At 36.7% G+C, this 16,224-nt stretch overlaps 2 protein-coding genes across 2 annotated transcripts in view; both read right to left on the bottom strand.

Annotated features, from left to right (window-relative positions):
* Nucleotides 1-5,325, bottom strand: part of LOC136246342 (hemicentin-1-like) — a 94,566-nt gene extending 89,241 nt beyond the window's left edge. Inside the window, exons 1-4 of the mRNA XM_066037736.1 lie at nt 5,124-5,325; nt 1,851-2,102; nt 1,445-1,744; nt 856-1,122 (exon numbers count right to left, since the gene is read on the bottom strand). Of these exons, the coding sequence (XP_065893808.1) occupies nt 856-1,122; nt 1,445-1,744; nt 1,851-2,102; nt 5,124-5,325 (1,021 nt within the window). The remainder of the gene's footprint in view (nt 1-855; nt 1,123-1,444; nt 1,745-1,850; nt 2,103-5,123) is intronic.
* A 1,856-nt stretch (nt 5,326-7,181) lies between these two features.
* LOC136246334 (hemicentin-1-like) overlaps nt 7,182-16,224 on the bottom strand; it is a 40,370-nt gene continuing 31,327 nt past the window's right edge. Inside the window, exons 19-22 of the mRNA XM_066037730.1 lie at nt 13,919-14,206; nt 9,261-9,512; nt 8,725-9,024; nt 7,182-7,528 (exon numbers count right to left, since the gene is read on the bottom strand). Of these exons, the coding sequence (XP_065893802.1) occupies nt 7,182-7,528; nt 8,725-9,024; nt 9,261-9,512; nt 13,919-14,206 (1,187 nt within the window). The remainder of the gene's footprint in view (nt 7,529-8,724; nt 9,025-9,260; nt 9,513-13,918; nt 14,207-16,224) is intronic.

Genomic DNA, 16,224 nt, shown 5'->3' with positions numbered 1-16,224 from the left:
GCTGTTAATAGGATAAAGGGTTATCGAGTTATGGAGCCGTGAAGTTAAAGATTTTACAATACAACGCTTTCCAAGGCTGATACTTCTGAGTTTCTACTGGAAAACCACTCAGAACTGATTGGCAAAGCTTGGTAATAGATAATTTCATTGATTCCATGGATTATGAATGCTACAATGAACCAGACGGGCCGACAAGCAAACATGAAGTTTAGCGTGCTTGTAAACACTATCCAGGTGATCCTAATGCTTGTTCTTGTGTTGTTCTTCAATCAAAACATAGAAACAAGCATCTGCTTGCTTTCCTCGAAATCAGAACACTTTTTCACCAGGCGTTTTCAACTTCAGAAGCTTGTAACTAGCTAACCACATACCCTATGACGAGCAGACAACCACCAAAACACGTAGAAATCAATGTAGTTTCAGGAGCTGTTTACAAGACTAGCTTGTCTCCTTTTGTTTCGTGGTCATCCATTTCCCAATGGTTTCTGTACATTTTTATGGCTAACCACAGCATCCAGTGGTTGCGCAACAGCAATTAACAGACCAATTAAAATATTTCCGCTTATGCTAAACTACTCTATTGGGTTGAGAGTTTTTCTTATACAGCTGTTACAGTAACACTATTACTTAATGATGACTTGAGCTACAGCAGTATCAGTAACTCAATGCATTAAACAGGATGACTACTCATTTTCACCAATGTTACTTTCTGACAATTTTTTGAGTGCACATCCATAATGTACGTAGTACCATGGCTAGTTACTATTAATCTACTTTTTGCAATTCAAATGTGCCATACCTACGGATGTCCTATTTTACAGCAGAATGTGACATTGTGTTATGAACCATTCTCACCTATTAGACTGGAAGGAGTTGAATTAGAAAGAATTCCTAAAATATTGCTAGCTTGACAGAAATATAGTCCAGTGTCATTGTACAATACAGATGATATGTTGTAAGTGTTCTTATCCTCTTCAACTAATAACTTATCACTTCCTTCCATTGATGTATTTCTCATGAACCATTGGTAGGTAAATGGTGGAGAACCAAACTCCGTACATTCAAATGTTATGTTAGTGCCCAAACTGACATTGTGAGTGGGTGGGGTTACCACTGGTCTCTCTACACAAGAAATACCATCAGCAATGACAATCGTAATACAAAATCACTGTGGTTAAGTGTACTGGTCTACTTTACCATTACAAAATCTGTTATCAATACAATTATTACAAAGCTATTATGATAATGAAAACATCATCTGCACTAGATAAGGAAAACAGCAGCTTCCATATATGATCACACGTCCATGTTCTCAAATGTTTAGCTATTAACTGAGTTCTATAATAGAAATTCTACCTAGTTTGGTACAACTCAATTGTACAATTGTCAGGAGGTTACCTGGGCACGTACGTATGTATATAAAGTAACAACATACAGCACTCACCTACTACACTGATATTCATCATGTCACTCTTCACGTTATCAACAAACACACTACTATTAGCTTCACAGTGGTACAGGCCAGTATCATTAAAGTTAGCCATTATAACTCTCAGTATACTAGTAATACTGTTCATTGATGTAGTGTCAACAATATATCTATTACTAGTATTAGTGACCATGGTATTGTTGAGGTACCATTGTATAGATGGTGTAGGGAATCCTTCTGCTGTACACTGTAGTGTAAAACTGTTATTAATAACCTCCTCCTGATTCACTGGATGAGTAGTGAACACTGGTCCAACTGTTAACAACATTGAATGATATTTTAACTCATTCAATCACTCAAAGTTTCACACATACACAAAGTAAGATAGAAACATAGAAATATGTGATATGAACTAACTCACCATAGACAGTGACAGTATTACTACTAGATCCAGCATCATTAGTCACAGTACAAGTGTAATTTCCTCCATCAAGTGTAGTTACATTACTAATAGTAAGGTTGTTGGTGTTAGTAGTTGTGTCATTTGACAATGTGTTAGTCCTGCTCCAATTGTATTCTAATTGTGGTCCACCCTCTGATGAACAATGTAATTGTAACTGACTCCCATGAGGGTATGTGTTGTTACCAGTGATTTTTACACCATATGGAGCAACTGTGTAGATAAATTATATCAGTGTAGTGACTTTTAGCAATATTTACAAGTACAAGGAAATTCAAGATACTTAAAACTCAATTTGGCATTATAGTAATGAAGCAAGGGAAATCTACATGTACAGCTTTGCTAGTACACATTATATGTATGCTTCAGTCCTATAGATTGTCAGTAGTATATCTATCTAATTCAAAACAGCCAAGCTGTAAAAAAAAAGAGTGTGGTCCTCAAAATTAAATGTATGTTGAAATATGATGGGAAATCCAAGGTGGAAGCCAAAAATGGCTATGATGGTACTGTAGGTTAATGGTAAAAATTTTAATAATGACAATTCGGGTGAATTTGGTGCCAAGACCAAGCGGTACCAAATTCACTTGAATTGCCGTCATTAAATTCTTTTACCATTGACCTACCATTACAGCCATTCCTTGGCCGCCACCTTGGATTTCACATCTTTTTTCACCATTGCCTTACCTTTTTTTTACAGCTTGACTGTTTTGGATTAGATATCACTTCTTTTGTATTTATATACTCAAAGCCAGCCTATGACTGGTTTTGGGAATTTTTTACCTATCTTTATTTTTCTTTCCCACAGGAAGAACAAAAAACTTTAAAGCAGTTTTTTAATACTTTGATTTTATTAGCAACTACTATATACAAATATATATATATTTATTACATGCCAATTATTTCCTACAGGAGCAGCTGATCTCTCTACTGAGTGACTTGAAATGTAGCTGATCTCTCTACAGGGTGACTTGTTTCTAACTGAAATCTCTACAGGGTGATTTGTTTCTAGCTGAACTCTCTACAAGATGACTTGTTTGTAGTTGATCTCTCTATAGGGTAACTTATTTGAAGCTGAACTCTCTACAGGGTGGCTTGTTTCTAGCTGATCTCGTTATAGGGTAACAAGTTTGTGGCTGAACTTTCTACAGGATGGTTTCTTTGTAGCTGAATCCTCTACAAAGTGACTTCTTCTAGCTGAACTCTCTACAGGGTGACTTGTTTGTAGCTGATCTTTCTGTACGGTAACTTGTTTGTAGCAGAACTCTCTACAGGATGGTTTCTTTGTAGCTGAACTCTCCACAAGGTGACTTCTTCTAACTGATCTCTCTACAGGGTGACTTGTTTCTAGCTGATCTCTCTACAGGGTGACTTGTTTCTAGCCAGACTCTTTACAGGTTGATCTGTTCATAGCTGAACTCTCTACAGGGTTATTTGTTTGTAGCTGATCTCTCTACAGGGTGACTTGTTTCTAGCTGATCTCTCTATTGGGAAATTTGTTTGTAGCTAAACTATCTACAGGGTGACTGGTTTGTAGCTGAACTCTCTGCAGGCTGACTTGTTTGCAGCTGAACTCTATAGGGTAGCTTGTTTGTAACTGAACTCTCTACAGGATAGATTCTTGGTAGCTGAACTCTCTACAAGGTGACATTTTCTAGCTGATCTCTCTACAGGATGACTTGCTTCTAGCTGATCTCTCTACAGGGTGACTTGTTTCTAGCTGAACGTTCTACAGGGTGATCTGTTTGTAGCTGAAGTTTCTACAGGGTGACTTGTTTCTAGTTGATATCTTCTCTGCAGGGTGGTTTTTTGGTTCTGAACTCTCTACACGGTGACTTGTTTGTAGCAGAATTCTCTACAGGGTAACTTGTTTGTATGGCTGAACTCTCTACAGGGTAGTTTCTTTGTTTTGAACTCTCTACACAGTGACTTGCTTGTGGGAAAGAGCTGGGGCGATTTCCTTCAAATTTGGAATGTACACTCCCCTAACTGGCAGGCAATGCTGCAGCTAATTTGGTTACAATCGGATAAGGAATAATGGAGATACAAAGGTGTGTTCTTCCTGTTAATATACCCACGGTGTGGCATGCCGGCTTCTTGGGACACATGACACGCTATCGTTTGTCTTGATATCCAAGCTAGGGAATAAATGTCCACTAGTATATGTACAGTACGGAATCTCCCTTGCTTCATCACTATTTTATTTCTTTAATTCCTTGAAATTCCTAATATTTGTTTTGTAACACAATTGTGACTTGTGAACTTTCACATACCATCAGACATAGTATTAAAGTAATTATATATCTGAAACTACACCCTTACTATCCATTACTGAAAGCAAATCGGTCCTTTTGTCTTCAATTATGCTTTGCCCTAATACACAACATTACAAACAAAGAACAGTAGCTACAATAAGTGCTTCTGTAATTGATATAGCCACTCACTGATTTCTGTTACAAATGTGATAGGTTAGTAAAACAATATTATGGCATGCTTCCCACAAATCAACCTCTGTGCAACAGTGGAGAATGAAATTGGACACAAAAGAAGAGCATGATACAGCATGTACATCTGTGGAAGGCACATCTCAGTGCTACACTGTCAGTATGTAAGCGCCATTATTATCAACCCATTAACATTAACTAAATAGTCAAGCTACAGTATGCTTAACTGAATGCATCAGTCAATCAGTCAGGCAGTTACATAGTCAGTTAGTAGTAACAGTGGAATACAGGACAATAGAAACTTGTGAAAGTGTTTAACATATAACTCTAGATGCACATTTGGCTAACCAATACTACTGAACTGTCCTGAAGGAAAGGTAAGAATGGTCTTTGTGCGATGTTTTTGGAGAAACTGTCATGACTCCTACTACACAGTACTACCATACTGTATGACGATTCTGCGGAACATTTTTAGGGGGTCTAAATTGCTCCCTATGTCTATTAACTTGTAAACCACTTTTATTTTCACTTTAGCCTTCATAATTTTTGTATATGGTGTTCCTATAGCCAACTCAACTCTTAAGACTGAAAATCCATATGCATCTGAATTTAAATTTGTAGTAGTTAATGGATTTGCTTCTACTAATTCTTGTTGTTTTATTGCTGCAAGCAAATGTAAAAGTGCAATAAATTATGTCTAAATAATTCAGTAAAGCTCAGGTCCTGTCAAAATACATTTATGTATATATTAACACTAGTGTAGTTGGATAGTGTACTATACACAACTCACCAAACAGAGTGTACATATCTGAAGTGTCATTCATTTCATCAATAGTGGCTATACAGTAATAAGTACCAGTATCACTGGTTGATGAGGATGAGATGTTATGAGTTACACTGTTATTACCATTGGCCACTGTTGACAATGATGAACCATCATCAAACATCCACATGGTCATGATCCGAGGACCACCACTAGCACTACAAGTCATTAACTGACTGTTAGTAAAGTTGAGTAACAATGAAGTATTGGTCAGTCGTGGAGTGAAGGTGATATTGGTGATGTTAGGTCTGAGAACTAGATTGGAATGAGATATAATTATGCACATCTTATTAAGATTCTAAGCAATCATACAAATGTACAACCATTTTCCAATTCACTTTACATGCTTGTGAAATGGTACGTATCTTATAGCTGTTTTACTCTCTACAATTATAAGGGACATAATAATAATTACACTATGGTAAAAGTGTGTGACAGTATTATTCTAATAAAAAATGTTTGTAAGTTGCTAGGAGTCTTACGTACATCATAACTAATACAAGCACACTTCTGTACACATCACTGCAAAATTAAAATGATATGCAATACCTGTTAGAGTAGAAGTGTTGGATACAGCAATTCCCTCATTGTTAGTAGCAACACAATAGTAACCAGTATTGTTTTGGTTATACATGGGATTAGAAATAGTGTATGTTATATTAGCTGTGTTCCCAATCTCCACTCCACTATCAGCACCGGACTCTACCATGAACCAGCTATAACTAAGTGTAGAGAAACCTTCAGCTCTACAACTGAAGTTCACCATCTCTCCTGGGTAAACTGACTGCATTGCAAATGGATGTTCAACTATACTTGGACGAACTGTGTGAGACAAGTAAAATATGTACCCATTTTGAGTACATACACAATTAATACTATTTTTAGTACTTACTCTACAGTTCCCTAGTGAGTATGTATGATATGAATTCAAGTAGAGTGATAGAATGTTACTGGTATTTGCGCATGCAAAACTTTATTGTCTTAGTTTCAATTGTTTAGTAAGGTTAGCTAAGAAAAAAGGCTAGCAACATTAAACTATCTAGTAAAGTGTATGTGTAGCACTGGAATAATGATAATCAATGTAATGTCCTTAAAGCTGCAGTAAAATTAGTAACTATTGATTGAGCTAGAAGTACAGAGAAATCCTCAAGAGAGAAAATCCCGGTGTGGGTACGTAGGTAGCTACACAGTGTAAAAATTGCATGAAAGTACGCATTTAGTAAGAGAAAAAATGTCTTATGAAAATGCATACATATAGCAGAGTATCATCAAGTAAACCAACCCACAACAGCTTTATGATTAGAAAGCAAACATGATTAGAAAGTACTCACTCTAACCACTTATGCTACACATCACATACAATTTTGTGGTCAGTAAAACCTGTATAAAGGCGTATGCAAGTTGAATGGCTTAGGTGCTTACTTATGCAGTTTACACAAACATTTTCAGTAAGTTTAGCTCTACAGCCTTTTACTCAACACATCGTAGATAATGGGCTATGGCTGTAAGAAGCTTCATTTAATTCCAACTTTTCTAAGACGATGAGTGGTTTGTTTAGCTCAAAACTGCAGTGACATGAGTGGAGAAGTGTGTGAAAAGTGGGTGACAGCAAAGGTATGCAAATGGACAGACAGATGGCTATTCATTTATACTGTATATAACTAAGTTGTATGCATTCTTGAGTAAAAACTAAGTACGTATATAAGTACATGTGGCATAAACGGCAGTAATAAAGCAGGACAGCAAAAGGTTATATTTCTGAGTATAAAATAAGCAATGCATAAACTAGCATCATTAATACCTTTGCAAAGTAATTTGCACTACCATTCATGAAATATAGCAAACTGTATTTTTACTTGGATAAATGCCATGGCATCGATTCTCTTAGTTCCAAAGATCAATATAGGGGTTATTCAAAATCCGCCACCACTCAATACTTGAAAACAGTTTTATAAGGCCTTATTTTTGAATTGATTGTACACCTGTAGCACTACTCAGGTGCGGCTACTCTTGATGATGCCATGTTTATCCAAGGATATATGGTCTTAATATGACATCATGTAACAATGATTTGGGTATGCATTGCACAACTAAAGCATTCTCACCTATTAGACTAGCAGGAGTTGAATTAGAAAGAATTCCTAACATATTACTAGCTTCACAGAAATATAGTCCAGTGTGATTGTACAATACTGATGATATGTTGTAAGTGATCTTATCCTCTCCAACTAATAACTTATCACTTCCTTCCATTGATGTATTTCTCATGAACCATTTGTAGGTAAATGGTGGAGAACCAAACTCTGTACATTCAAATGTTATGTTAGTGCCCAAACTGACATTGTGAGTGGGTGGGGTTACCACAGGTCTCCCTAAAATAAAAATAAAACAAGAACAAATATTATAATAGTGAATGGATACTGCATTGCAGTTAGCTAGACTTACATCAAATATTCTAAAAATAATTTCATCACCAAATGCATTTAGGAAGTGCTCTCTACTATTCCCTTTATGCTTTACAACAATTCTCACTATAGTATATTTTTAAAATGGTTATGACCACTTTATCAGAGTATTTCATTACACATTCTATTAGAGAGTATCAATCTAGTGTGTAATGTACTGTATTTTTATGGCTTTTTATTCTTTACTGACTGATCTGTTAAGGAGTACTGATCAAGGGAGTAAACTCCATAATTATTATCAGATGTTCACTTAGTATTATATTGGCATACAGCAGCGCACACCACAATTTATAGTTTTTCAAGTTTATTTTATTATGTTGGCATGTTTGGCACAGGCCTTTTCACAGATCAAATATATACTCATATTTATAAGGTGCATTATACTGTAATGTGTCTTATACTGTTAATATGTAAACAGATTTTACAAAACCATTTCAAATCGCACATCAGGCAATCAAACTAACACCACCAGTGGATAGCTACACTATCGTACTACTAGTTTTGGCCATCCATACTACTCAAACTATTTGAGGATGACTTTAACAGATGTCTTTTCTGGGTGGTGTGGAGAGCTTGAATGGCAGTTTCGGGCCTTGTGAAGGACCTGGCTTGACAAGAATCAGTGGGTCACTGGTGGATGGCCTGATAATGTTGGCCAAATAATTTTTCTGGTGATTTTGCTTCGTATCAACCACCAAGAAGCCAGCACAGCACTGTAATCTCATGTCTGCACTTCAATCGTGGTATGCCTCCATTTTGAAGTCTATCTCTTGCCCACCTTGCCATCCTCATCCTATTTGTGAGTGCTCATGACTCTACTTCTCTTATCCAACTGCTCAGATTTTCTATCTTATTTGACAGAAAACTCTACAAGTAGCTACATACAAATACTGGAAGTGGTCTGAAAGGTAATGGATTGATGCATCTGTTGTGTAAATTTCATACAAGTGTTTGCCATCCTTGGCAAGTTATGCTGACTTGAATTCTTTAAAACCGTTTCTCACGAAACTTCTAATGTGCGACTTGGAACGTTTTCCCAAAATTCAGTCACATATGCATAAATTATATCTGTTTGCATACTACCAAATTGAATCCACACTCACCTACTACACTGATATTCATCATGTCACTCTTCACATTATCAACAAACACACTACTATTAGCTTCACAGTGGTACAGGCCAGTATCAGTAAAGTCAGCCATTATAACTCTCAGTATACTAGTAATACTGTTCATTGATGTAGTGTCAACAATATATCTATTACTAGTATTAGTGATCATGGTATTGTTGAGGTACCATTGTATAGATGGTGTAGGGAATCCTTCTGCTGTACACTGTAGTGTAAAACTGTTATTAATAACCTCCTCCTGATTCATTGGATGAGTAGTAAACACTGGTCCAACTGTGAACAATATTGAATGACATTTTAACTCATTCCAAGCTACACACACACACACACACACACACACACACACACACACACACACACACACACACACACACACACACACACACACACACACACACACACACACACACACACACAAACAAACACACATACAAACAAACAAACACACACAAACAAATACACACGCACAAACAAAGTAAGATAAAAATGTGTGATATGAACTAACTCACTATAGACAGTGACAGTATTACTACTAGATCCAGCATCATTAGTCACAGTACAAGTGTAATTTCCTCCATCAAGTGTAGTTACATTACTAATAGTAAGGTTGTTGGTGTTAGTAGTTGTGTCATTTGACAATGTGTTAGTCCTGCTCCAACTGTATTCTAATTGTGGTCCACCCTCTGATGAACAATGTAATTGTAACTGACTCCCATGAGGGCATGTTTTGTTACCAGTGATGTTTACACCATATGGAGCAACTGTGTTGACAAACAAAGAAGATCATTAAGTAAAGTCTTACTGTCAACCAATTATTTACTGTCAACCTGTTATACATGTACTATACCATGATGCATCATACCATGCTAATGTCATACTTCAAATAAGCCTCTGGTTATATTTAATAGTTATACTAGGACCAAAAGGGATTTAGCTGTATATATGTAATAGTTTTACCACAGCTGTGAGGGATTTTCCTGATATATATGGTGCTCATGCTTCGGATGCATTTGTGATATATATCACTCCAGGAATACTCACCTGATAGAAAGAATTACAGAGCACTCACTCTGTATATTATACATCAGTTCTCACAATTGATTGTGGTTTAATAGTATGGGCTAATGACCATTAGAACGTGGTTCATATGTCATTATGATTTAGGCAGAAAAATTGTGATTGTGTGATCCAGTTTTCAAAATTTTAGTATTTTGTACTACATTAAGGCTACTAACTTTGCTATTGGGACAGTAAGTATATAAGTCATTATATTAAGTTAATTAGATAGGACTATAAGTTAATCATCTGTTTAAATCTAGTTCTGCTTTTTGTGTTGTTCCATGGTCTGCTCAATGGCTGACATGTGGTGGGAAAAACACGCATCCACTCATTTCCAAACATTTATTTTACTGACCATTCATAACTGTCAACTGGTTGAAACTTAGCAACTACACTGAGCCTAACCTAACCTGTAAATCCAAACCAATAAATAAATACTCTGTGTCGCTCCTTATAAAGAGTCAAAGCGTATCATATCTTTGGATTGGTTGGGCATCAAATCCATGAGCAAACCGCATTCCCATGATATTGCTTTGGCAATACCAAGACAAAATGAAGTCAAGTCCTGAGTGGCAGATTTGAACACCCATACCATGCTCACATGAATTTTCAAAGTTGTATATTGAGTATATAGACTTCAGACCACAGGTAAGTATATATACATATATACCTACCATGGGAACAAGTCAGTATAATATTATATATTATGCTCACCAGAGGCGTAGCTAAGGGGGGGCAAGGGGGGGCATTTGCCCCCCCATCACTAAATGATTTTTTTAAAACCTTCGTCACAAGTTTACCAGTATTAAACTGACACGAAAATGACTGTAAATTATGTACAGTACTAGCTACGCGGTATCACCAGGGGTTGCTAGTGAATGCACACACACAACATTCAGCTCGCTTGTGAATCCATCGAACGAAAATATGAGAGACATACTTCTATATTTATCCTAGATTACTCGCGTGATAGAACATTTTTGAATCTAAAAAGAGTTACCCGCTTCTCCGCGGCATGAGTCACAACTCACTAGTGACAAAGGAGACCAAATGACGCTACGAACGTACAGCCTATGAGGTGATAAAGTGTTAGCTAAACAAATGTACCAAGTTTATTTTATCGAGTCGATCACACTGGACCTTTGTACGTACGGCAGTGCAGTCTGTTTTTACTTTGTCAGTCAGGTGGATCAGTCAAGTTTACAAGTTCTGCTAGCAAGACAGGTGGTATTTCGTGCAATACATGGCATTTGAATTTCGCCGAGTGAAGTGAGTGAATACGTCATCCTGTCAGCAGCGTGCTAGGACTGCAGCACAGGCTATGGCTAACGTTGTATTTGCACTAAAGTATTAGCTCTACCGGACTGTGGATGAATTTGTTGGAGTACAGTTGTGGCACGTGCGATGATGCTCGACGAATATAGCTACCTCGATTGCATGGAGCAGCCAGTACTGAAATAGTTACGTAGCTAGTTATTTAAGCTGTAATAATACAACACCGTATGTTGGCTAGCCCACCATTGGGTCATTAGCCTTTTTTTGCAATCATGTATGATTTTGAGTATTTCGTGGGGGGCATGCCTGCCCCTCCATCACCTTCTGGCTAGCTACGCCCCTGATGCTCACCTGTTAGGCCTGAACCTATTATGCTTTTGATATTGCCTATTATGCTTTTGAGCAATGCTCCAAAATTTCCTCTATTATATGCTCCAATTATGCCTAGATGTGTCCTGTTATGCTCCAAATACACTTATATAAAATTGTGTCTTGACTGCTAATGCATCTGTGAATGTTCTATTAGGATATGCAGTGACTGTTCTATTAGAATATATCGATCTTTAACTAATCTTTTCTTCACAACGTAGCTGTAAATCTTATTTTTACCAAATTGTCACACTATTCCATTCCACATTATGCAAAATAGGCAGAGTTTCAGCTTCTCTGATAACCAATGCACAAAAATTGTGCCTATTATGCTGGCATTATGTTCATTGCTTTTGGCTACCTATTATGCCCCAAATTATGTTGGCATAATCGGCGCAGGCCTATCATCTGTGGCCAGGTAAGCATATACTTACCTGTGGTTTGAGGCATGTGACACTACCCATTTGCAGGCTGTGGGCACCAGTACGATCAATCAACGAAGCCAGTTCAGTCTAATAGCCCTCCTGTGCCAAGTGACCAATCACCCCAGCAATTCCAGCCAGTATGAGTGCGATTGCTGGATTTGTTCTGAATACTTCAATGGTGATTGCTTGTGGTTAGTAGCAGATAACATTGTCACTATGTTTGTTGAAGTGAATGGACAAGTCCTAGCAATATACAGAAATATGCTTATAAAATGCCACAATCGATTTTGCATTGTGAGCCAACTCCATCGCTAAAGGAAGCATACTATTAATTCTACCATGCCAAACTATGGTGAAATATGCATGAGTTAGTTTGTCAAGTTATTTTGCATGTGTATGGTGCTTTTGTGCTCTAGGTATGGTATATGTATTTCATATGAATTATGGTTCACTTCAGTGCATTGATTATCAGTCATCGAAAATTTACTGATGATAAATCCCTCGACTTTGCCTCAGGGTTTATCAATACATGTGACCTGATCTTGGAAACCCAACCTTTTTGGTACATTGGTCGATCTTCTGTTGTATGTTTAAATCAGGTACTGGGTGTTCATCTATCTTTTGTTAAAAGTTTAGCTTTAATATCCCTGAGATATGACCGACTTATTGTCCTGTACAATACAAACTAACTTTTATAGTGATGCATTGAGGTCTTCTGTGAGTGATTAAGGATGAAAAATGCTGACAAATCACTTACTTTATGAACAATTCCACTTCTATCATCTAAAATATTTTAAATAGAGATTTCTGATAGTTTAATAAAGTATTCTTGCTATACTTTTTCGCAATTAAATGGTATGTATTGTTGTCTAAGTCTTAGTTTTAGCTATTCCAGTACCTGAACAAGTCACCCACGCATGTGAAATTACTATATGATCTGATATAATCATCCACATCTCCTAGGAAAAGAAGCTTTTGGTGTGAAACTTCACAGCAGTATGGTTTAATAGTTGTTGTACCCAAATGTGTAAAAAAATAAATTAAAATAATTGTTAAAACTTTCATTTGAGTTTTCCCAAAAAATTTTCATATGCCCAAAAGTTAGATCATATCTAGTCACAAATTTCCCCTGACTTCGGACTCAGAGTGTAATAAGTACATATAGCCTTGCTACACCGGGCGATCAATCACCCCAGCCAGAAAGAGACCAACCACTGGATTGCATACCTCATGACTTCTATGACAGGTGGCAGCAGGTAACATTGCTAGTGTAAAATTACCAAATTTCAGGCTGGTACCCTACTCACAAGTCAAGATATGGATTGCCAAGTACATGCAATTGGAAAGGCTATAAGACCCCTTTTCACAGTTTCGGTCATTTTAAAATCTAAGGGACCAATGCTTAGCATTAATTTTGTTGTCAGAGCTATATCATGATATTGCCCTAACCACAGGGTGATATCATGATATTGCCCTAACCACAGGGTGATATCATGATATTGCCCTAACCACAGGGTGATATCATGATATTGCCCTAACCACAGGGTGATATCATGACAGTGTCCTGTGGTTAGGGCTATATGTGAAATATAACGCTGTGGTCTCCTTTGATCTGAGGTGTCAAAGTTATATATGTACTTATATACTCTGACGTTGAAGGAACTTACTGTATATAACTTTACAGTTAATTTAACATTACAGTCATACCTGAAGACTTTGACTATGGGTGGCAACAGGTAACATTGCTGCTATTATTGTTGAAATGAGCATCATGGAAATTTGTGAATATCATGGTTATTTGTTTGCTGAGTGCCACAATGGATTGTGGGTTGTGGACAACTACAAGTAAATCAATCATGATCTACGTACTGCAAATGTGATGTAGTGTCAGTACCTTGTCAAGCCATGGCAAAATACACTTCACTGCCATGGTGTATAATATAATACTATTACAGTTACTGTAGGAATTTAGAATACAAGAACTAAGGAGCAGATTAGAATTGTATTCTCTTAAATGTACTACTACAAATATGACTCACCAAACAGAGTGTACACATCTGAAGTGTCATTCATTTCATCAATAGTGGCTATACAGTAATAAGTACCAGTATCACTGGTTGATGAGGATGAGATGTTATGAGTTACACTGTTATTACCATTGGCCACTGTTGACAATGATGAACCATCATTAAACATCCACATGGTCATGATCCGAGGACCACCACTAGCATTACAAGTCATTATCTGACTGTTAGTAAAGTTGAGTAACAATGAAGTATTGGTTGGTTGAGGAGTGAAGGTGATATCAGTGATGTTAGGTCTAAGAACTGCATTGAAAATTACATGTATGTACATAATAAATATATTTGTAGATCATCAGTGATCACACAATCATAACCAAAAGTTTAACCCTTAAATCCTACAGTCATTTTAAAAAAGATGCATGCATTATCCAGTAAGCTGGATTTTTGGGCATGCCTCTTAAACAAACTCCCATAGCACAAGGACTGTTATATTTATCTAAAAACTACTAAGTCACTATAAATTTTGGTGTAAATAGTCCCATCCTTTGTTGCATCCGATGAACCCAGAACTTCTCGATGTACCTTTAAAGCATGAAAGAATTAATGTATGGTCCTCCTTGTTCACATAATGGTGAATAAAACACCATAACTTTGCTGTACTTTGTCCTATCAAAATTTTTCTTTACACCATTTTGCTGACCACATGCTGACAATTCAGTTGTATATAGATATCACACAATCGATAAAATGGCAGGCTAGGACAGTGACAATGGAATGGTGAAAGGAAATGAAACAATTAAACACTTTTCATAGCGGGTATGTTCTTTGTTAGTCAGATAGCTTGTGATTATTCAAGAGATGTTTTTTAGATGAACCAAATGCTTCACAAGATATGCCTGCTTAAAACCATGCATATATGTAAATTTGCAAAACTTTTGCTTGTAGTTCTTTTTTTTTTTCCAATCCAGTTTTCTGGTGTAAGTGTTAACTGTAACTTGTACAATAATAAACGCTGCATTTATGTCTTAACTAGCATTGGTACCTGCCCTACGTGCAGGGATCACTTTATAATAACAACCAAACATTAAACATCAGTACTATTCATGCTCTACAGCATGCATGGTGGTAACATTTTTAATACCAACATCTTGCCAAAATCATGGAAAGCACGCAGGTGCCCCTGAACCTGCAGAATTGCAGTAGCTAAACTACTGTTACAGTAGTAGTAGTAGTAGTGGTATGTGTATGCTTATAACACATAGATGTGAACAATGTGGACGTTTGTAGTACCTGTCCTATTATGCAGGCTATACATAGTTACATGTAGCATCATTTGATAAAAGATTGACCACAAAAGACATTATTTATTGGTACCTATCCTATAATGTAGAAGTTGCCATATTGCACATTATATTGTGGGCGTGCACATCATGTAATGGAAACCATGCATTAAAATTTGTGTAACTATGTTGCATGTATAATGAATGTCACTTTTAAAGACCATTAAATACCATTAGGGCAAGTACACTGGAATTATGTGAGCATACAGCTAATTTTAAACAGGAAAGCTGTGTGTAGCTACATAAGCAAAGACAACTGTAATATTGTACTACCTGTCCATACCTATAATATTATGTCTACCACTCAGGCGCAAACTACATATTATGTGATATTAGTATAGTACCTGTCATGTAGGCCATACATATGACAATTAACTTACTGACAACAAAAAGAAACTACATAATGGTAGGGTGCAGTATATATATATATATAGATTTCTTACTTCCTGTCATCTTAACTAATGAGGATAGGAGTTTATTGCACTATTTATTTTGATAAAGAAACCTTTGGATGAACAATTAATTGTATATTTTCCCACCACCTGACCAGGTGTTTCAAAAGATTGACATTTAATACATACACGTGTACAGATGTATAAACAGCGTTTTGTTTAGTAACTTCATTTATTGTACAGTAGGACCTCGATTATCCGAACTTCGATTATCCGAACCCTCGATTATCCGAACAGTAGTGGTGACTGTTCTATTAGGGTATTTTATCACAGGGGTATGTTCTATTGGAGTATTTTATCACAGGGGTATGTTCTATTACAGGTTTTTGCAATTGAATTCGTCGCCTTTGCAATTGAATTCGTCCCGTTTGCAATTGAATTCGTCGGTATTGCAATTGAATTCGTCCCATTTGCAATTGAATTCGTCGGTTTTGCAATTGAATTCGTCGCTTTTGCAGTTGAATTAGTCAGTTTTGCAATAGAATTCGTCGCGTTTGCATTACAATTCGTCATAAACAAAACGGCTCCA

This window comes from Dysidea avara, chromosome 1 (assembly GCF_963678975.1).
Source record: "Dysidea avara chromosome 1, odDysAvar1.4, whole genome shotgun sequence".
NCBI lineage: Eukaryota > Metazoa > Porifera > Demospongiae > Dictyoceratida > Dysideidae > Dysidea > Dysidea avara.
Note: the sequence above shows the minus strand (reverse complement) of the source record. Positions and strands in the feature narration are given on the sequence as shown.